This window comes from Pezoporus wallicus, unplaced genomic scaffold (genome assembly GCF_028554395.1).
Source record: "Pezoporus wallicus isolate ANWC-B61680 ecotype Strahan unplaced genomic scaffold, APGP_CSIRO_Pwel_v1 contig_8341, whole genome shotgun sequence".
Taxonomy (NCBI): Eukaryota; Metazoa; Chordata; class Aves; order Psittaciformes; family Psittacidae; genus Pezoporus; species Pezoporus wallicus.
Genome location: NW_026638083.1, coordinates 89,912 through 112,552, shown reverse-complemented (window position 1 = coordinate 112,552; position 22,641 = coordinate 89,912). Strand labels below are relative to the sequence as shown.

Sequence of the window (22,641 nt, the reverse complement as noted above, 5' to 3'; positions counted from 1 at the left end):
AGCACTCTGCACTGCTTCCACTTGCTGGGGGTCTAATGATGCGCTCTCCAGTGGGGCTCAGTGAGAGCGGGTACCTGTGCCTGGTCAGTGTAAGGGGACGGTGTCTGAAATAGAAGCTCGCTGCAGGAGAGGTGAGGGTGGGCAGTTTGAGGCTCCATTTCGGCCGTGCTATCTACGGGAGGAGAGCCGATAACCTCAGGTGCTGTTTGGTGTCACGGCCGCTCACTGCAGGCTGTTAGGGGGCTTCATCCGGGGACCTCCCTGAGGCTGGGGACTCTTCTTTGACAGCCTCTGTGGGTGCTCAGCACCAAAACCAGGAGTGATAGCATCCACTGCAGGATGCTGAGCCTGTCAGGGTGGAGGGGACACCGGCCATGCCACCCTCTGCCCAGCACCTGCCTGCGAGTGAGGGTCTGGAGCCAAGCAAAGCACTGGCTGAGCTGCTGCTTGGTGTGGCTGCTCAGGGCCAGCAAATACAACAACAGTGAGTTCTGTTTGATCCTGAACGGTGCTGTCTGACAGCACATCCGGTAGCACCAGTTCTGCTGCCCTCTGTACCTGCTGCCTCCCCCCTTCCTGGCCAGGTTTTGGGGCACAGAGCCCCAGCCAAAGTCCTGCTGCGGCACTGCCTGCACTGGCACTGGTGCTGATGGGAGGTGGTGGGGACCGGTGCCAGCACTGCCCTGGCTGTTACAGATGAAACCAGGTCTGGGCTGGGGCATGATCTGTCCCCATTGGTCCTGGGTCACCCTCCTGGCTCCAGCCATGGGTTACAGGTGGGATTTTGGGGCTGAGGTATTGCCTGGGCACTGCTGGTGCAGCGGGAGAGCAGGGCTGGAGCTCGTGTACTGGTGAGCGTGTGTGTGCGCACGCATGTGCTCCCGTGCTTCGCGATGGGTGAATATGTGTTCGTATTCCCTTTATTGTTCTGATTCTCTCAGAAATGAAATAACAGCCGAGTGCTGCCTGCGGGAGGGAGCGGTGGCCTCGGAGCAGGAGGCTCATTCTCTGCGCCGGGCTGGCTGCCTGCAGCCGGCAGAGGAAATAAATCTCCGCGAGAAAACCACTTTGCTCACACAATTCCGGCCCGGCGGGGCACGGTGGCATCACTCACTTCTTGTTTTATTTAGCTGATAATCTTTTATGGGGCCAGCCGAGCCCTGTGGAAGCGCGGTGGATGCCGTCACCGGGCTGCGGCCATGGGCCCGGAGCTGGGAGCTCACCGAGCTGTGCTGAGAGAGCTGCGGTGCCCGGAGGGAAACCCTCCAGTGGGGGCTCCCCTCAGGCAGTGTCATGGCCATGCTGGAACGTGGCCCACGGGGAGGGGGTCCCCTGAGCTGCTGCCCTGCAGGAGGACCGAGTGCTGCCATGGTTTTGCTCATGGATGAGGATGGGATGTGTCCTGGCTCTCAAGGTGGCTCAGGGCCATCTGCTCGGTGGGGTTTAGAGGACTCGCACTCATGATGGCTCGAGGGGCTCTGTTAATGCCTGTTCTGCTGGTGGATGTGATAAGACCAGGACAGGGCAGGCTCCTTTACCAACACACACCATCACAGGTACCCAATCACCCTTGCTGGGTGAGCCGTGTCCATGTGTGCCCAGCAGTGTGAGAGCATCCCCGTTCCACTGCAGGTACCTGAGGGCACCTCACCTTCCTGCCCTCCTTCCAGGGCTAATGCAAGCGCTGTGCCACAGCCAAAGCCTTGCCTGTCCCTCAGACTGGCTTGTCATCCAGCAAGTCACCCAGCGCAAGGCCATGTCACTGATGAGCACATCCAGCAGGCTGAGTGCCTGCAGTCACCAATTGTAAGTGTTCACAAGTGGGAATTGGTGTGGGTTAAGAACACTCCCTGCACTAATGGAAAGCTGCATTCAAAACCCCACCTCTGCTAAAGGCTGCAGAGGACAAGCAGCCACAGTGCCTTGTCCCATGGCCACACAGGTCCCTACAGCACTGCTGCTCCCAAGTCATTGCACTGGTTCCAGAGCTGCATCCTGAGCAGTTTAGGGATGTCCCCACAGCTCCTCCTGCCTCCATCTCCTCAAAAGCTCACCTTCATCCTGTTTGCACCCATGATGATGTGCACAAACAGTGACTGAGGGTGGCCCCGGGCTGTGCTGTGCCTGTTCCTGGGGTGCTCAAGCCTCTTGCTGTCAGGTCACCCACACCCTGTGGTGCTGCAGGCACCAGGACTGACCTGGGTTGGGTGCCCATTGCCCCTGTGCTGTCACTCCAGGCAGAGCGATGCTCCCGGCTGGGCTCAGCCAGAAACACTCTGCTTCCTCAGTTTTTCATCCCATTTCCAGTGCTGAACCCTGGCCCTCCCCCTGGACAATCACCCCACACCTAATTCCTATTCCAGCACCATCCTGGCCAAGCCTCCCTGTGCTTAGGGGTGTCCCTGGTGCCCTCCCTCCAGCCGAAGGAGCACGACTTGGCCACTGTCAGGGTGCCAAGACCACGGTGACCCCAGCACCCAGCATTCACCCACCCTGGCAGGGCTCGGCTGCCCTTGGCTCCCTGTGGCAGCGGGGTCTGGAGGCTCTTTGTGCAGGGCATCCTCTCAGCCCCCACAGCTCCCCCTCGCCAGGGTTCCCAGCGCCCCGCTAATCCTTGTCATCCCAAATCTCATCCGCACTGATTTCATATTTACTTCCAGATTGCGGATGAAAATGTTGAACATCATCACCCGATGATGATTCCCCATTGACAGCCACTTTTTGAGACCTGTCAGTCAGCCAATTCTTAATCCTTTTAATGTGTGCTCTATTGATATTATATAGAGCTAATTTTTTAATCAAAACGTCATGTACCATTACATCAAATGCCTAACAAGAGCCTGGGTGTACCACAGCTTCTCAGTTACTTTTATTAGTTAAACTTTTCAATTAAAAGAATGAAACCCCACGTTTTGACAGGCCCTCCTTCCCTGTGCCTGGCACTAACCACAGCCCAACTCCCTAGCGACTGTTTCAGCTCCTCCGTGGCTCCCTCTGCATGGACTCTGTGTGAGGGGTGAGTGATGCAGGGCTGGATGTGCCAGGGATGCTGCTGGGGATGGAGGAGCCGAGTCCAAGCCACTTCACAGTTAAAGTCTTGGTGGGGAAATGGGAATTTTCCTCCTGTCTGGATGCAGCCTCTGACCTGGAAAGGGCCTCCCCGGATGCAGAGCAAGAGCAGGCGTGCAAATGCGATATGACAGCCCAAGACACACCAATATGGTTACCAGCTGTCCGGCCGCCACTGGGCCCTACTGGTTGGGAAGGCGATGCCCCAGTCACAGATGCATTTGGGAGGGGGAAGGGGGGGGAAGGAAGGGCTTGGGCAGGGGCAGGCCCAAGCACGTACGTGCAGGCAGGCACTGACCGCCCAGTGCTGTGCCAATGGGGCCAGCAATAGGACAAACCCATTGGGGTCCCATCAGCATGGGTGCTGGATGGGTGCTTTGGGAAGCCCTGCCCAGCACTGGGTAAACTGAGGCTGCAGCAGCCCTGGCAACCACCCTGCCCAGAGAACCCCGTCATGGGCTGTCCTGTACAATGGCTCTGTGCTGTACAATGGCCCTGTGCTGTACAATGGCTCTGTGCTGTACAATGGCTCTGTCCTGTCCATCTTTACCAGTTCTCTCCCCTCTGGATCAAGCAACTCTTTGTAAATCTAAATTAATCAGGTTGCGCAGCCACAGACACGGGAACACGCGCCGTGTCTTGTCTTTGGCGATCAATGCGTTATATCACCCCATAAAGCTGATTAAAAAGCGGAGCAGTTCATCTCACCAGGTTCCGCATCTCAGCGTTATACATCTCGCATTATGGTTAATGATTGTCAGTGCAGACGGAGGACGTGCAACCTGATCAGTATTGTGGTTTATAATTAATTATTGGAGCATTACTGCAGAGGACACCGGGGCGGGGGGCTGTTGATTAGCAGTTTGTTATCTCTAAAATGCCAAAGAGCACCATAGAAGGGGAGTTTGTGTGCCCGTGCCCAAGCACCGCTGCTGGCACAGGGGTCCTGGTTGGGGCATGGCACCGCCACCAGCTCCAAGCTTGTGTCTGTGCAGGCATGGAGAGGCTCATCCTGCCCTGCTCATCCTGCCTGCTGCCATCCTTACTGAGAGGATGAGCCGGGCCGGACGGCCCATGCCATCACACCAGCAGGCCACGTACAGTGGGGATTGGTGTCCGGAGAGCATGAGCATAGAGAGATAACAATAACCAGCACTTTGCTGAAGCCCCGACAGCGGGTGCAGAGCCCTGGATGCCCGGGGGATGCTGTAATTGTGCTGCTGGCTGCTGCCTGTGCCAGCACAGCTCCCTGGGGGCTCCTGCTCCCTCTCTTTTGGCTGCATCCCCCTCCCTGGGGCGCTTTGGGCACCCCATTGTCCATAGGGAAGCTGCAGTGAACAGATGTCTCTGCCCAGCTCTGGACGCAGGGATGTCGGTCCCTCAGGCTAGGCACTGACCTGGTTGCTGATGCCAGCTGCTTGGGGAGCCCGTGGCTGGATGATGCTCTGTCTGCCAGCCCTGCCCGCAGCCACCAAGGGGCTGAGACCCCCCAGTTGCAGTGAATGCCATGGCCGGGGGGGGTCTCAGCTCCTTGGTGGCTGCAGTGGCTTGTCCTCTGCCAAGGCCTGGCCACCATCCCCACTGCTCCCATCGCTGGCATCGTTCTATCAGCTGGAGCAGAGGAAAGGCAGAAAGTCCTTCAGGAGAAGAAAAAAACCCAACCTCAAAGTCCCGTTCAAGGAGAGCAAACATTGGCAAGTAGTTGGATCGGGGCTTTATCAGATCTGTGTGTGTGTGAGGTGTCATCACGGGGATTTAACTTTCATCGGTAAACAATGAAGCTTTACAGAGAAAGCAGCAGGGCGCTGTGCCAAGGGGAAGTGTCCCGTCTGCCCGGGTAGGGGCGAGCGTGGCCGCAGCGTGGGGGTCTCACCATGGCCCTCCTGGCTCCGGGGCTGCTGGTGCTGAGCACAACCAGCGCCCCGGTCCTGGCACGGGGGTGCTGGGCTGGGTGCGGGATGCCAGGGGAGCTGAGCGGGTCCCGCAGGCGGACAGGAACTAGGCTGTGGGGATGCTGGTGATGGTGGCGGTCGCGCAGCCGGTGCGGCGCTGGAAGGCTGCTGTCAATGGCCTCAAGATGGCACGCTAAGAGTGGGAACCGCGTTCCAGAACAAAGGCAGCTCAGCCCGATCCCCGGCCGGTGCTCAATCCCGCAGCCCCATCCCACAGCCCCATCCCGCAGTCCCGTCCTGCAGCTCCATCCCGCAGTCCCGTCCTGCATCCCCATCCCGCAGCCCCATCCCACAGCCCCATCCCGCAGCCCCATCCCACAGCCCCATCCCACAGCCCCATCCCGCAGCTCCATCCCGCATTCCCGTCCCGCAGTCCCGTCCTGCAGCCCCATCCCGCAGCCCCATCCCGCAGCCCCATCCAGCAGCCCCATCCCGCAGCCCCATCCCACAGCCCCATCCCGCAGCTCCATCCCGCATTCCCATCCCTCAGTCCCATCCCGCAGCCCCATCCCGCATTCCCAGCCCTCAGTCCCATCCCGCAGCCCCATTCCGCATTCCCAGCCCTCAGTCCCATCCCGCAGCCCCATCCCGCATTCCCAGCCCTCAGTCCCATCCCACAGCCCCATCCCGCAGCCCCCTCCCACAGCCCCATCCCGCAGCTCCATCTCGCATTCCCGTCCCGCAGTCCCGTCCTGCAGCCCCATCCCACAGCCCCATCCCGCAGCTCCATCTCAAACGCTGTCCAACAGCCCCCTGACCCAGTGTCCCCTGGAGACTCAGTGCTCCCTGTTCCCCGCACTCTTGGGATACGCTGTCAGGAGGCTGCCCACTCCCTGCCATGCCCAGCTCCTGGCGGTGGCCCCCTCCAGTGCCCTGAGCATCGTCTGCCCAAACTGCCCCCATCGCTCTCCCTGCCCTGCCCAGGGCATGAGCCTCTCCTTCCCTTGGGCTCTGGGTTCACTGGCAGGAGCTATAAAAGCCAAAGCAAGGAGAGTAGCAGGAGGGTCCTGGGGCACCCACAGCCCCCAGCCAGCATGGGGCAGTGGGGCCACCTATGAACACCCCAATGCAGGGCTCCCTGGTGCTGTGCCATGTGTCCCAGGGGGCTGTGTCACTCATCAGTCACGGCTGGGGAGGTGACAGGGCTGATGTTACATGTCACAGCACCATGTGTCTGCAGGAACTTTGATTTTGGTTTATGCTTCAGTGCATCTCTCCCTGTGATGCTCTGGATGCGGGATGCAGCAGTGGTGTGGGGATGATGCTCACAGCATGGGCCCACCAAGCCCTTTGGTGCCAGGTATGATGCCAGGGCATCCCAGCTCCCCCTCTTTGAGGGTTGTAATGCTTGAGGCCCAACCCAAACCCCCTTGGTGTGCACAGGGCCCCTACGGCAGCCGCAGTGCCCCTGCCCAGGCTGTGGGCACATTCTCCTGCCCATGGCTCTTCCTCCCCATCCCTGCACCAGGGAGCCTGCGCCAGCATTCCCGAGGAGCAGAGCTGGGGCCACGGGAAGTGCCTGTCCTGCTAATTGGAGTGTGCCGAGGAGGAACTTGCTCAGCTCTGTCTGCCTTGACATTAAGACCTAAATTTGCTGTAAAACCAAATGGATAACGCACACCCACATCTATGAGGCTTTTAGTTCAGCAACAAGTGAATCCATCAAAGCCCAGCACCTAATTTAATAGCAATAATGAAAGGTGTGCGTCACTATTAATTTAAGCACTCCAACATTAGCCTTGCACTTAGAAACCAGCAAGGCAAAGCTATTTACAAATGAATGTACCAGGGCAATAAATTGAAAGTACTGTTTTGACCCGTGGTGGCTGCTTTCTTCATTTATACACAGATATATTTCTATAGATGCATTTATTCCCATCTCTTTAGCAAGGCCTCCCTAATTAAGTTGAAGTGGCAGGGAAAGTGTGGCAGTAACTGTGGAAAGAAGCTGCTAAAAACGTATTTAATTCATTATAACTAATCTTTGATACCATGAGGTTGGATAAAGGTTTGCAGTATCAGAGCAGGCCGCCAAGGAAGGCCAAGGAGATCGCCTACACACAGCGAGAGCATTTGCGTCGTGTGGTTTAACCTTCCCGCACCAGGAGAAGGGTGAACATGGCTGATGTGAGAACCACTGTGTGCATGGGGGGCTACGGGGCGCCAGCATCGGCACCAGCACCGGGAGCAAGGCAGGGATTGGGTCCGTGGGCACTGGGGTTCCATCTCCATGCACTGTGTGCTGCGTGCCCCCAGGATGATAATGTATGTTAAGAGGAAGGTGTATGTCACCCACATTAAAGGAGTTTAATGTGCTCGGAGTCACATTATTGTACCCTTGTAGAATACATTATCTGTCATGCTGCCTTTACAGGCTGTCACCTCGCAGAAAGGCTGCAGTGTTCCTGGAAACCATTATCAGCCTCTAATGATATTATCAAAATTGGAGCGTGCGCCGTGGCACTGCCGTGGCTGCTGCCTTCCGAGCGCTGGGATGTGCCTCCTGCACGGCCCACCCGTGCCATGGGAGCATTGGGAATGGGGCTGCAGCTCTATGGACCCTCCTGTGGAACTGGTCAGGTTCAATGGCTCCAGTGCGGAGCGGCTGCAGCTGCCCTGGACTTGCCGATGGGGAATGCGCTGAGCTTGGAGCTGCTCCACTGCAGCTCCTGTGCGGCACCGGGGACATGGAGATGTGGGCGGACATGGGAACATCTGTGTGATGGGGATGGGGAGAGGGAAAGGCAGGGACATGCTGGGGTAGGGAGCATTGGGAAGGGGCTGCTGAGCCTTTGCACCATCACCCTGGCGCAGGTTGGATGTGATGCTGAGGTGGCTGTGGTGGCCTCACAGCAGAGGGGGGTCCGGCTAGCCTGCAGAGGCAGAGCTCAGGAGAGGAAGTTGGGGATGGGGTTGGGGTTTGGGATGGGGGTCCCTGCAACCGTGGCCCCGTGCTGGGGATGTTCTCACCTCCGTACTGGTACCCCCTGCAAAACACAGGCTGGTAACCCATCAGGAGCCAGCAGACGTCAGCATCCGAGTACTGTCCATCCCTCTCCCATCAGGGGAATATCAAAGGAAAAAGGGAGCCTTCTCCTTTGGAGCGCAATCTTCCTCCTGCGACAAGAAGCCGCGCAAACTGATAAATTGCAGATTAAACGAGTGCCACACTCCACTCCAGTCCCTGGCTGTTAATTCCCCTGTTGTGCAATTCCCCGCTCTCAGGGCCTGTCAATTCCAGCTAATCGCAGGAGGCACTAAAACACTCTGCCCTGACAGCCCCAGATCAAGAAACCCCTGACTCCTAGCTCAGGTGGATTGCATGCATCACTTATGCACAAATCAGCAATATGCCAGCAGGGAGGAATTATGTCCGATGACAGCCCAGACATGAGGTACATATTGCAGAGCCGGCGAGCCCCAGCCGCCGTGACAGATTGCGGCGCGGGGCTGAGCGCTGGTGCGGGAGCCGCTCCGGCTGCACCGGCCCCAAACGCGCACAGCGCTTGTGCCATGGAGCCACCGGCGCCTCCACCACGCCGCTGCAGCGTGGGGGGGGGGTTCCACAACCCCATCCTTGTCCCCATCCCGTGGCCCCGGCTGCCCCAGCGGTGAAGGAGTTCCCTGTGCTCCTATGGCTGCATAGGGATGGAAGCAAGAAGACGGCCCTGCTCTGCTCAACCCCATAACGGGGAAAAGCCCCGCTCAGCCCGGCCCCAGCTCTGTGTTAACATTTAACTTGCCTTAGCCTGTGATCCTGAAAAGCTTAAATTGATGACAGCCTTGCAGTTGCTCATTAATAATCGCTTCATTACTGGATGCAACTGCATTCTCCTGACAATAACGGTGTTTGCTGGTGTATTTCTAATTATCTGGCATTTCAGCTCCCTAATAGAGCCCCCAGCGCTCCCCGATGTGAAGCCCTCCTCTTCAGCACAGCACAGCCCTGCCCGCTGGCAGCCTCAGCGCCTCCCCATGAGCTTCTTCATCAGCAGTTCCCGGGAATAGGGCTGAATTCCAATGGCAAAGTCCCATGGGACACCACACTTGGTCCGAGCTCAGCCGCTCCCCCCCACGATGCTCATGGACAAGTCAGTTTGGGGGCAGATGTAGGGTCAGATGATGGGAGCTGCGGTGCTCAGAGCAGGAGGAGCTCAGCGGGGCTGTGCCTTGGGAGCCACCATGGCCATGGCAGCAGCTCTCAGGTGGGCTCTGGGTGAGCAGAAGCCTCAGCGGGTGCCCGTGGTCGGGGCTCTCCCCGCTCGCGGCTGCCCAGCAGGAACGCAGGAGCCGCTCCCGAGCTCCTTGGAGAGATTCAGCGGGCGGGGGCGGCGCGGGCATTGCGGGAGTTCCATCCCCGCCACCGCGCTCCGGTGCGGAAGGCACCGCTTGAGCGCTGGTTTAGCGCGGAGCCCGTCCCGCGCTGCCCCCGCGCTCCCCGCCCGGGCAGGGGCTCGTTTGCAGTTAACGATCCACTGCGGCTTGTCAGAAACGGGGATAAATGAGCGCGTTATTGTTTCATTCCGGAGCCCGGCATCTGTTTGGGTAATCAGGGAAGAGGACCGGGAAAGCCAACCAGGGCTGACGCACACGTTTTATTTAACTTTTTCCTCTGTCAAAGGAGTTTAAACGTGTAATGAACAGGCCACGGTGATTTGAAATATAATCCCATTACTCTGATGAGATTACCAAGGCTGTGAGAGTTCACAAATCATGCTTAGGGTTTTTAGAGCGAACAACACCCTGTTGAGATCCTTTCTTTCCCCTCTCTCCTCTTTGCAGTTAAGTAGAGGTGTGTGGGGAGAATAAACCATGACAGAGCTTAACCCTTCGTGCGGCAGCACCGGGCTGTGCATGGTGCCAGCCCTCCCCATGGCTCAGCTGCTTCAGTGGCCCTGGGTAAGGGGCAGCACCCAGCACCCTTGTGCCCATTGTGCCCGCACATCCCTGTCCTCGTCTCTGTCCTTGTCCCAGCCTGCACTGGGGTGTGATTTAAGGGGCATTAACTTCAGCAGCAGCAGCAGCACCCAATAGCGCAGCCACCGCAGCAGCGCGTCTCCATGAAATTCATGGGCCCATTACAAACACGGCTCCATAAATAACCCCCCCCGTTCATCTCAGGGCTGCTCGCAGGGATGTGCGATGGGTTTTGCCTCCTGCTCCTGAGCGGATCCCAGCTCTGCCACCATTACCTGTGAGGCAGCTACAAGAGACCCTGGGATGCGCCAGGCTCCCATCAACCTAAACCCAAAGGAGCCTCTGACTCCTTTTGCTCCAGCAGAGTTCATGGCAAACCCCTGCAGAGCACTGGGAAGCTCAGACTCTTGCCTGGGTGCCAGCACAGGCCTGGGTGCCCTCTGATAAAAGGTTTCTCAATACTGATGAACCCAAGGAGGTGATGAGGGCTCATCTCCATTGCAGCAGCAGCCTTGGCCACCCTCACTGGACCGCCTGCTCCTGAGCCAGCAAAGCCGCTCATCGGCTGGTCTATTCATCCACAGATCTCCCAAGCACAGGCTCAGCCGCTCCTGAAGCACAAGGAGGCACCCCAGGGTCTCACTGCAAAGGGCACCCGTGTCCTGCTGGATCCGGGCTCCTCCGTGCAACACTGCCTGGGCAAGGAGGGCAGTGAGTGACAGCCCTGGGCAGCACCGGCTGCGGGCAGCCCAGGGGCACGAGTCCCCCGGGGCTGATGGTACCGGGAGGGAAGCCTCTCTGTGTGGTTGGTGGCACTCGCTGTGATGCTCCCTGCCTCTCCCTATGCCTGTGACAAGGGCAAGCCTACGTTTGGTTCTATAAGGTGCAATGAATGGTGAACCCTCAGGTGCACCGGCAAGCCAGGTCCAGCACCCAAAGTAAGGGAGAGGCAGAAACCCTCTGGTGCCTCGATGCAGGGCACTAAGGAACCATCCTTGTTATATGAGCGGCAGCCACCCTCTCCTGCCAGAGCCTGTAACAAGGCACGGAAGGAACAGCTTGCTTTTCTGACCCAGTTGAATGCCCATCTGAATCAATTAAATCTACAACTACCGGGGAAAGACCAGCCCGGGATGGATTTGTGTTCAGCTGCGCACAGATTGCAACCATGAGCTTGGATTTAACTCTTTCAGCAAACACTGAACACCAGAGAAGTCTGTTCTGAGGGAGGGGACATTACCAGAGTTTAAGGCCTTCACACCAGGTATTCAACTGAAGCTGGTCTTTAAATTCACTTCTCAGCTGTCAAGGGCTCTTTCAGAGCAAATAAGCTCATTCTGGGCTCCACACCTTGTCCACTCCCCACCAAGCCCTTGAGCATCCTCCAGCAGCAGTGTCCCATCCCTGCTGTGCTCCCTCTGGACAGGCTGCATGTCCTGGCTCCATGGGGAAGCTGCAATACAAACACATCACATGGAAGGTGATTTATGACATGGTGTAGGTGCACATGGTCCGGGCAAGTGAGCATGAGCCCACAAATGTTACCACAGTTGAGACAGCAGAGGGTATTTTATTAGGTGAATCTCTGGGCTTTACTGAAAGCAAAATGCTCCACATAGTGAATACCTACTTATAATAAATAATTAGGTGGCAACAGCATTGCAGCCATGGAAAGAAGTAGGAGACTTCTGTAGGTTCAGTTTAGTTCAGTTAAAAAGAATTGAAACTGGGTGGCAAAAGAACATTCACGTAACAACTTTAATGTTAAATAGTTCACAAAGTTGGAAAAGGAGTCATTTACATTGCATTAGTTGAAGGGTCCTTCCCCATTGCATCTGTGCTGCGTTTGCACATATAAAAGATAAAAAAAGTTGAATATCACACTATAAAATATCGTTTCTCCTGCTCTGCAGGTATCATGGAAGACTGTACAGTGAGACCGGCCTCCGTGGTGCGGGCAGGGCCCCCCTCGGGGCAGCAGCGACACCCACACCAGCGCCAGGAGGGGTAACCTTTAAATACCAAGCAGTCAAACGCGACAGGTAAGTGTCAAACAGCCCTCTCTGCCCCAGTGTTAATGCCTAAAGGACGCGTTAAGGCTCAGCAAGTTTGCTCTATACAAAAGCAGGGTAAGAGGCTGTAAGAGGCTGTGCTGGGAGGCAGGAGGGAGCCTGCTCTGCCCCAGGACCTGCAGCCTGCTGCGGGCATGTTATTGGTACTAAATCCACAGGAGCTGTGCAGAGAGCTTGAGAGATTTAGGAAAGACACCTCTGGTGAACTGGACCAAACCCGCAGCTCTGATTCCCAGCAATCCCATTAATGTGTTCCCTGATGCACTAAGGATGGACAAGGCCAGAACAGTTACAAATCCCAGTACAAAGCAGGTCTTAATGTTTATTATTTAGGAATAATATTAAGTGAAGGCATTTCTCAGTCCTCAGGTGCAGATCCCAGTGAGGAAGGGCAGATCCCAGCGCGCTCCTGTGGACAAAAGGATGCTCCTGCTTCAATCATGAAGACACTGCCTTGGGTTTCAAAACGTGCTGACCACAGGCAGTGACCTCTGATAACGTGTATGCAGAGCTGAAAAGCACAGTTAAATAAAAGCATTTCTGAACAAAACAACCCATGACAGACTCGACTGTCTCAGTGTCACTTCACAAATGGCCTCCCCTGCAATGGCTGCTGTTCCCTGGCTTACGGTTGCCTCCTGCACTTCAGCAACAGAAGTGAAACCATCTGGGACTACAGCCTCCCCCCCAAAGAACTGTGCATCATATGGACCTTGAAAAAGATTACATCTGTTTATTAATAGTAAAAATGGATACATTTGTCCTACATTTTGTTTTTAGAAATTTGATCATGTCACAAGCAATACCTGTGTGTACGTGGGTGTATTACAGATGTATATAATTTATTTTAACCAGGCTGTGAAATACTATGTAATCACATCTCTCCTTGTGATTGTACATAATACAGTAATTAAATGATGCCAGTCTACGTCATTCTCTTATTTCTAATCAAAGGAACCTGAAGCGTAACAGTCTTCTTTCCGGCTGATATGGCTCTTTATTTTTGTCACAGGGGAGACTTCCCATCACCACCGAGGGATAATCTGCCAGCCGTGAGAGACGGGATAATGCAGGTATCTCCCCGCTGCTCCTGCCCGTGGGCAGCAGGAGCTCCGCAGTCCTGGCTCCCACCTGTCTCGGGCGGTGGGGAGCATCTCCTCCTCCTCCCAACGCGGCCGTCAGGCTCTCCTCGAGGCTCAGTGTCACTGCTGTCCTGACTTCTTCTCCTTCTGGAAGCTAAAGCTTGTTCTCCTGCTCAGTTTTCTTTGTTTCTGAGCAAAATAATCTGCTCTGGCTGTGCTTGCTCGCGACTCGAGTATATAGTTAACCTGCAAGACATGAAACGGTGTTTAACTCTGTTGGTGCTTCAGGAGGCAGCAGCCCTCATGCCACCAACTGCACGAGGCTCTAGTGAAACTGGCCCCAGTGGGCTGGCAACAAAACCACGGCAGAGACAGCTCCTGGAGAGCCCCACTCAGCGCACGGCCACTTCCAGCTCTCCCTCTGCAGCCCTCGGCTTGGCTCAGGAGCATCCCTCTCCCCTCATCCCACCCTTATCACCCAGCCTCTGGGTTAACACAGCAGGTTGTGAAGACCCACAGTGCTGGTCTAATACAGTAATGGGCTTCAATAAAAGACTTTATCAGCTTCAATAAAAGTAATTCTTTCATTATGATGTTTGCGTACTCAGCTAATCTCATAGTTTCCCTGTGTTTTGGCACATTTTACTTGATGAAAGCATTTTTAAATGATATTAAACAAGCCTGCTATTCCCTAAATTTATTATCTCCAGTGCTTTGTGATAATCACATAGATAATTTTAATGGAAGGTTAATGCAAGAATCAAAAAGATAAAAATGCCCTTTGGTCTGCCATTAGCTGGTTAATATGCTGTGGCTTAAAACTTGCACAATTTTATGCACTGTAGAGTGTTTCACTTTCATTGCATATTACAGCTTAAGGCATAAAAATATAGGGAATTTTCATGGTCAATAAAGCCTCAGTCTTTCTCACTTGATCATGTAAAAAGCCTAATTTGAAAAGTCTGATTTCTCCACCTCTCCTAATGCTGATGGCATCGAAAACAAACTGGTAACTTATGCATGAAACCAGAAAAGTTCTATAGAAACAACCTGCAACTTAAGACAAAAAGTGCTGGTCAATAGTATTTCTCTCTTGAATATTCATGTTATTCAAAGCAACCCTTTTTCAGCCTTCTTTTATGACCACTTTCAGATGTGTCAAGGTGTTCTGGATTACATCAGCTTATTTAACATAAAGTAGGAACAAAAGAATTGCCCCAACAGTTCACAAAGTCGAAACCCTCCCAAATACATTCACTTTCTACGGCATTAATAAAAATGGTTGTATCGTATGTCAGTTATTTAGCAATCCTCTAAACTCCACACAGAAACGAAAGCAAAGATAACAGATGGTTTGCCAAAGTTACTGCTTTTCAGATCTGAATTGCTGTAAAATATTAGCTTGTGGAAAATTGAGTTTAATCTTCCAACACTGTTGGAAAAATTTGTTTCAGAAAGTACGTGTATGGACAAGCCACGAGAAAAGCAAACAACTCTGATCAAGTATCATGGTGAGAAAAATAACCTTTTTGCTTTCCATCTGCGTTTGGAAAAGATGCATGGAAGGCAGGAAAGCAGCACTGTGCTGGCCACGCCACTGCCACTGCCGCTGCTTGAGCCGGTGCTGGAGCTGCCAACCCAGCATCAACCCATGGCCTTGAACATCAGTTTTGCTGGAACCCTGAACACTGACTCCAGCTCCAAGAGCCCCCGTGGTGCCAGGATCTCTGCTTAGCCTCCTGTGCTGCTGCCAAGTTCCACAGCAGCTCCCTGCAGACCAGGGTGGCTGCTCCTGCAGCTCCCTGTGGTCCCAGTTTGGTGCTTACATGAGCTGGGAGCCCTGCTTGGGTCTCTGTGGCTGGATGCTGTGCAGCAGCCACACAGCAGCACCATGGTGCTGTGCAGGATGCAGGTCCTGGGGCACAGCACCGCCATGACATTGCTTGCAGACCATCTCATATGTCTGGGGGTGGAAACGATGTGGACACAATGAAATTAGGCAGTTTCCTGTAAAATTCCACAGGAAAGGGGTGTCTCTCTTAACTAGGAACAAGTATAAAAGGAAATATTTATACACAAGTAGGCAGTGTGCTGTATGGCTGTTTGAATAATGAATAAAACAATAGGCACCAGGGAGGTAGCCTGGCGAGTTAAACACACCTTAGTGGTCCTCAGGCGCTACACTGTTCATGTATTCCAGAGCCTCCTGAACACTTTCATGTCTAACAAGTGCTGAAACACCCAGGATTTTGGGTCACGTTAAAATTTAATACTTACCTTCAGTACAATTTCATTGACAGTAGCAGCATCTGATTCAAAGTAAAGGTGTTTGTAGTCATGATTGCTTAGATATGTAAGTTTAAATATTGCATGACCTGCAAAGATAAGAAAAAAAAACCTGTTCAGAATATTCCTGTAAAGTTACAGCAGAGCCTGTGTGCCTGACAGAAGAAAAACACAGATGGTGATCTTAGCATACCATCAGCACAACAGAAGGAAGTAATGAAACGCTGACAGGCTTCTCATGTCATTTCAATTTAAGGCAAGTGGTGGCTTACAGGAGCAGCTGAACTCCAGTCAATAAAGTTCCTTTTCCCATCACATCCCCACTGCAGGAAATGCAAAAATCTATCAAATGGCTAGTTAGCTCCCGTTCAGCCCAAGACTGTATTTCAGTTAAACTACCACATTAGGACTACTTTATGTAACTATTCACTGTATAATCATCTCACACGCAAGAGAAGTGTTATATTTAAAACAAAAGGCCACGCCAACCACCTCTCCCCTAAACGTCACCCAAACCTACCCACTTGCTTACAGCAAAGGGAAACATCGCCACAGGGAAATACAAAAGGATGCAGCAATGATGCTATGAAACACACTCGGAACCAGGACTTTCACTTCCTACAAGCAGGACAATCAAAATTAAAGTGTAACTGTAATTTCTATCCATGCAGAACGTGCTTGGCAGGTTTTGCTGCTGCTCCAAATGGAGGTTCCAAGGGACTGAACGGACACGAGGTGCTGATGGCCTGGCCTGCCTCTGTGGATGCCTTTGGAGAGGAGCTTGGAAACTCCTGCCCTTTAAAAGTGCGGCAAGCAGGACAGGGGGATGCCGTTAACAGCAAGGTCTCCACGCAGAACATGTAGGGAGGCAAAATATCCTTCACTTGTATGGATGTTCATGGCTTCAAAATTAAAGTTAAGCTATTCTGTACTTTCCCATCAGTATTCTCATGATGTATTCAGTTCTAAAGTCAAAGCTAGTAATCCGTAAAGTAACAGCCACGCTACTGTAAATTCAGGGCTTTCCTGGAGGAAAGCTAATTTGAAATCTTATTTACATTATCTAATTCTCCAGATTTCCAAAAAGTGACTGATATACGCTCAGATCGGTGGCCAGAAAATTTGAGACCTAAGTATTTTATTGTGGCATGTTAATTAACATGTTAATCTGGAATATAAATTCTGTATTGAAAAATTGGCTAATAATAATAATAAACCCCCCTTTAAATCATTTGACAAATGATGCCTCAGTGGTACTAAAAATGCGGGAATTCCTAGCCCCAGCTCATCAGTATGTTAATGCATGCATGCCCGGCTCCACTCCGGACTGAATTCAGCATCTTTACGATTCCAAAAGTGCCTGTGCACCATTCCTGGCGACAGGACACAGCACTGTGCCCTATCACCTACCACAGTCTTCCTTGGACATTTACTATCACACACAGTTACAGAAACTGATTACCGAAAACGACAATTCATAGGGCACAAAACATGGTCTGCAGGATTCCAACGAGGTTCTTTGTTTTGGATCTTGGAAGTTCCTGGGGTGGTTCTTGCCATGGATCAAGACTTCCCTCACCTGGTTTAGATTCTTCATTCCATGTTCTCTTCCACCTAAGAAACCTGCTCTCCCCACGCAGATGCTGCCTTGCCAGATGCTCCAGAGGCCGCCGCTGTCCCTACCTGGCTCAGCTGGTGGAAAGGCTCTGAAAGTGCCAGAAGCTGAGCCCTTTGCTTCCAGCAGAACGGCCTCACACCTCATGGCTCCTGTCTCCAGGCTGCTCCGTGATGCCAGCAGGACAGAAACCTCTCAACGTGCTCATCTCTCACATGGTGGAAAGCAGGCTGGGTGTGTGCGGGGAGCAGTAAGACCCAGCGTGCTGCTGGTGTGCTCCTTGCAGCTCTGCTGCCCCGCCATGCATCACCCCGCAGAGGTAAGGCACAGAACAAAGTACTAATGTGAAAGTGATCGCAGCCTCCATCGTGCCTGACAAGGAAATCCTCCCCAGAACCCCATTTTAGTTTTAAGCTGGTGATTTACTCCTCCTTTCTGGCAAAAGCATGCAGCTGATAGAAGCAGAATGCAGACTTTCAGGCACTTATTTTGGGATTGCGAAGAGTCAGCTCTTTCAATGACAATTAGAGCAACAGATGCCAATAACAATGCTGATGTGCCATGTAACAGGAGGCAGAGCTTGTCCTGCTCCACCGTGCCACACTAGCATCACGCACCCCTCCGCAGAGCCAATGGCAGTGCGTGCTCCCAGTCCCACCGGTACAGACGCTGTGCTGGTCCCAGCCTCTAGCCATGAGCTGGCTGAGCTGTGGACCTGTGCTTCATCTAACCTGATCCCATGCCCTGGCAGGTGACAGATTTAGTGGTAAGAAGCTAAGACGACTTTTCTTCAGAAAGCCCCATTACAGCATTATGTTTATGTGCTCCAAATCCACATTATACTGTTTACATGAAATATTAGTTCATTGAAATCATAACTGGCACTTTGCTCTGCTACTATTCTAGCCAGATGGAATTTATGAATTGTGAGATTGATTTCCATTTCCAAGAGTGCTCAAATATGTTATGTACCTCTTTCCAATAGAGCACCACCCTTGACAATTCAGAGATCAATAGGAACTTCAATGGTTTTATATTTCCATGTAAGAGTATCTGGTAACAGCAGCAGCTCAAGCAGCTTCTACCGCATGTGACAGTAGAATGAAAATAAATGCAGATGTTGCAGGAACAGCTTCATTACCATGACTCCTGCACGAACAATGGTTTGGTGTCCTTTAGCTTGCAGGTCTGAAACACAAGTGTTCAACTCCTGCAAATGTCAGTGCTGTCTGTCACTGCCCTGCACCGAGACCACGCACAAGTGTATTTAATGTCAGCCACTGCGGTGGATGGCAAGGAAGAACTGAACGGGGGGAAGCCTCAATAGTTTGCAATCAGATTTAACCAGCTGTACAATGGAAAATACACGTTATTCCCAACTAGGCTTATCCGTTAAAGGCATTCATTGAAAGCAAATGAAATGACAGAAACTTGTCTGTTACCACAGGCTTTTGTCGTGACATAGGCACAACCCACAAGGTGAGCTCAGCAGACCCAAGCAGGTTTGGTGCCACTGCCCTGTGCCAGGGCTGCAGCCCGTGCTGGGGTTAAGCCCACTGCAACAGCAGAAAACGACATCTGACCATAGGTGCCCTTTGGCCTCAGCTCCGAATGCTGACAAATCTTTTCCAGCTCTGGAACACTAATAGGTTCCTGTGTGGTTACACCTGGAGAAAAGCCTACAGTAGACTCAGGCAGAAGGGCAGGATGCTAATTCACTGGAAATTCACTGAGGAGAGCTCATTTACTCTTTCAGCATGATGTTTTAAACTCAGTTGTTTGGCGTATCTCCTAATTTTTAACACTGCCAAAAAAGTAAAGGAAGAGGCCAGTTAACAGCATAACCCAAAGTCCTTCCCAATCCAACAGCATAGCCCCATGCAAACCTGCTGCTTGTCTTTCTCCTCTCCACCTTTCCCAGGTTTGCTGAAACTCTATTTGTGCAACCTCCACCACGTGCTTCATCCCCCCAGCTTCTTCTGTGTTTCCATGCAGGAGGTGAGAAATACTGCTGAATTACAGCTTCCAGAATTACTGACCAAATGTGCTTACACAGTTACTGGTAAATCTTGTTCTAATTTCTGCAAGTTACAGTCCTGGGAAAATACACAAAACCTCTGCAGTTCACCATCCTTCACTTGATACAGGTGAAAAAATGGTTCACTTTCCAATCCAACCAACAAAACTCTTTATCAGGGTCTAAAACATACACTTCTTCCCTGGAAAACACAGGAAGGATGTGAATTTGCACGAGAAAAGATTTTTAACCATATCTGTTAAGTCTAGAAATAGTTTTTCTTTTCCCCTCTCATCCCCAATTCAGCCTGTATCAAACCACTCAGTTTTGCCGATGCAAAAAACCCCACCCCAGTATGCACTGAATTAAATCCCTAATTAGATGGAGGATGAAAAGAATATTCATGAATTGGACAAAACAGAAAACAAACACTGGGAGATGCAAATTTATGTTAATTTTTCAATATACCTTGATGATTGCTTTGTCATTACAGGGCCATAAGGCAGAAGTCAACAATTAAGAGTTATTAGTGGAATAAATAGCTAGAGAAAGACCTCGCTGAAGAACAGAACACTTATGAGCATCATTTGACATCACAGATATCATGACTACAACAGGACCAAAACCTTGATATCTCTTCTTACAGACTCAGAGAGGATGACAAAGAACTAGAAATCTACTAGTAAAAAAGCAAAGAAACACTGCATGAAATGGGGTAACCTCTGCTCACCGATCATTGTTACGCTTAATCTAAAAGCTTTAGGGAGGCATTTTGTTGTTTGAAATCCACATGGGCTACCTCAAAAATGATGCCGTGACCCTGGAGCATGGCCTGAGGGTCCTACAATAATGCAAGTATTGCATCACCATCAAAACACCCACCCTGACAACCTCTAAGAACAAGAAAGTTTTCTTCTAGGGGGATGTCACAAGGTGCACTGCAGCCAGAGCTGGGTTATCAGGGATACAGCACCAAGCTTGGAGCAGGACACAGACTGAATGTTGTCCTGAGTGTAAAAGTGGGCTTAAGCCCATTTTATGCAAGTGATATATATCCAAGAGGTACTAATTTCAGAGGCAGTGGTGGCAGTCAAAGTTATGGATGAAATCCTGACCCCAGTGATACCAGTGGAGCCACTGATGAGTTCAGACTGCACTCCATGTACCTGTGATGGATCTCCTTCAAACCAAGGCAAGTAGCAACACATGATACGAACGTTAAGAGAAAAACCCAATAGCTGCAGTTCTGCTGGCCTGCTCCATTTTCTCAGGGAGCAGCATATTTCATGAGCACTTTTCTTACAACTCAGGGCTTTATATTCTACTGTAAGCTTATTATAAAACACTGCTATTAGTGGATGTTTTGTTTCCAGATGTCCTGAAAGCAGAGTTGCAATTAAAGTGCTGCAAACATCCACTTTTATGCCCAATTGTGGTAACTGTTCACACATCTGGATTTTTTCTCCCCAAAGCCTTTTGTTTCTTCTTCAAATTATTATCAGAGGCAGAATACTAATAAAGATTTTTGCAAGAATGGTGAAAATTGAGGTGGAACTTGGGGTTGCCCGAAACCTCTTCACCAGCAACCTTGTTTGGGAAAAAAGATGATAAATAAATCAAAATGCACTAAGCAGTGTTTCCACATGGCAATCGCCTCCTTCATTGCGTCTGCACCTCATCAATCACGCCATTGTCTGCTTGAAAGGCGAGCCTTGTAAATGTCATATCCACTCAAGCCCAAGGAGAAGCGAATCAAAATGCAGCAAGGAGTTTTAATTGGATAGTGTAATTAAACTAAAAAACCCCAGCAGAATAGCTTTGACAGGATAGATGAAGACCCCTTTTAATAGGGCTACAAAACATATTTGTTAAAAGGATGAGGCAATGCACACTCCTGATTGTGCTCCAGAGTACTTTTATGAAAAGGCTGTTCATAGGGATGGATTTAATCAGCTGCAGCTCCGTCTGCAGGGCAGCAGCAGGGAGGCTCTCACAGCGGAGCCGTCACCCCACCACTGCCGGCTCCCTCGCTGCCAGATCCCTTCTCCAGTGAGCACATCCCATGACCCTTTCCCACACAGCTCTTGATGAGCTCTCCAACAGCCTTTTGCCAGGGCCTGGGCTGCCCCAGCACAACCCTGAGCCTGCCACAGACAATGGGAAATGAGCAAACCCAGCACCATCTGTGCCTTCGCTGCCGCCCCTCGGGGGCATCCACTGCTCCGCAAACCACACGGGCTCCTTTCTTCCTGTCACACACTTGGAGATTCTTCTCACTCCAAGCCTGAAGTTTGGGAACATTGTCTCTGCCGAACCTCTTTTTATACCTTTTGATCAGAACCTGTGATGGGTCTCCCATCAAGTATGAATTTTCTTCTATCATTTCATACCCCACATTACTCACAGCGGGAGCAACTACCCCACATTGCGTGCACCATTTGCAGAGCACACAGATGATTGTTGCCTCTCTGCTCTAGCTCCACTGCAGGGCTCTGAGCAAACATGCAACATCTCTATTTAGGCTCCCCAAGCAGCAGGAATCCATGCCTTCCCGATGATTCCTGCATGTTTTTAGTCTTTTCACAACCCAATAATGAATTCATTAATTTAGTATTACCCAACGTGCATAATCTGGAGGAATCGGATCCTGAATTAAAACATCAAATACCTTTAGCTTTAAATGAAAACTACATAAAAGCATTTCAGGCATCACTTTGGCTATCACTTACAGCCAGTATGAATACTGCTAGAAAAGCTATTTTCGTGCAGATGTGGGATTCAATGGGAAAGACTGACTCGTGTAGCAACATCAATCAAAACGTCGGCTCTGCTGGCAGCTCTCGACAGTAAGGCAGGTTCAAAGGTCACAGGATAAAGAAAAAGGCAAGCTCTGGTTCAGCTCTAATATCTCCTTGCTAGAAGTCTTGCAAAGGTACCTACCCCCCTTCTGTACTAGGCGGCTTTCATTAATCTTCTTGCCATCTTTTTTAACTAGTCATGCAGAACCGCTCGATAGCGAGACATATAATGGGGAGGCCCTGTGCCTATTACCAGGTTAACACTCTGTTAAGCCCCAGTGCAACAATGGAATAAGAATTTAAAAGAAATCTTAAGCTGCGGGGTGCAAAACAGGCAATTAAATCACAAACTGAAGTTACCAATGTACTCTGTGACCTACAGAACACCTTTGTTTAGACTAATATTTAGGATATTTTGACCTAGCAACTGAGATGTATCTGCTTTATTAAAACAACAAAAAAAAAAAAAGCAGAAAAAGGATCACAGAGGACATTTCTCCAGTGTTTCAAGTAAATGACCAAATAAATCTGATTTCTGCAGCTATTGTAAAATACAAGTGAATGGAAGAAACCTATGTATGTGGATGAGTCTGAGTCTGCCCAGCTGGTTAGCCTCAATGCCATGGAAAGGCCTGCCCTGAGGTGTGCTCACCCCTCCAGCCACCAGCACCAGCTCAGTGCACCCGCAGTGTGGATGCCGAGGCAGCTGCTAGCCCCAGCTCAAGGAAGGGATGGCCACGACACATCCATCACAACCACGCTTGGCCCATAGTGCAGTCAGTGACACTGAAGTTTCTCCCTTGTCCAAGTAATGTAACAGACATTAACAGAAT

General features: G+C 51.5%; 1 protein-coding gene across 4 annotated transcripts in view; it reads right to left on the bottom strand.

Moving 5' to 3' along the window:
* Window positions 1-12,727: 12,727 nt before the first annotated feature.
* The window catches only part of MAPKAP1 (MAPK associated protein 1), a 97,611-nt gene continuing 87,697 nt past the window's right edge, over window positions 12,728-22,641 (bottom strand). For all 4 annotated transcript variants that reach the window (XM_057408954.1, XM_057408957.1, XM_057408956.1 and 1 more), the window contains 2 exons: window positions 15,370-15,467; window positions 12,728-13,338 (listed from right to left, as the gene is read on the bottom strand). In XM_057408954.1, the coding sequence (XP_057264937.1) occupies window positions 13,213-13,338; window positions 15,370-15,467 (224 nt within the window). In that variant the 3' untranslated portion in view covers window positions 12,728-13,212. The remainder of the gene's footprint in view (window positions 13,339-15,369; window positions 15,468-22,641) is intronic.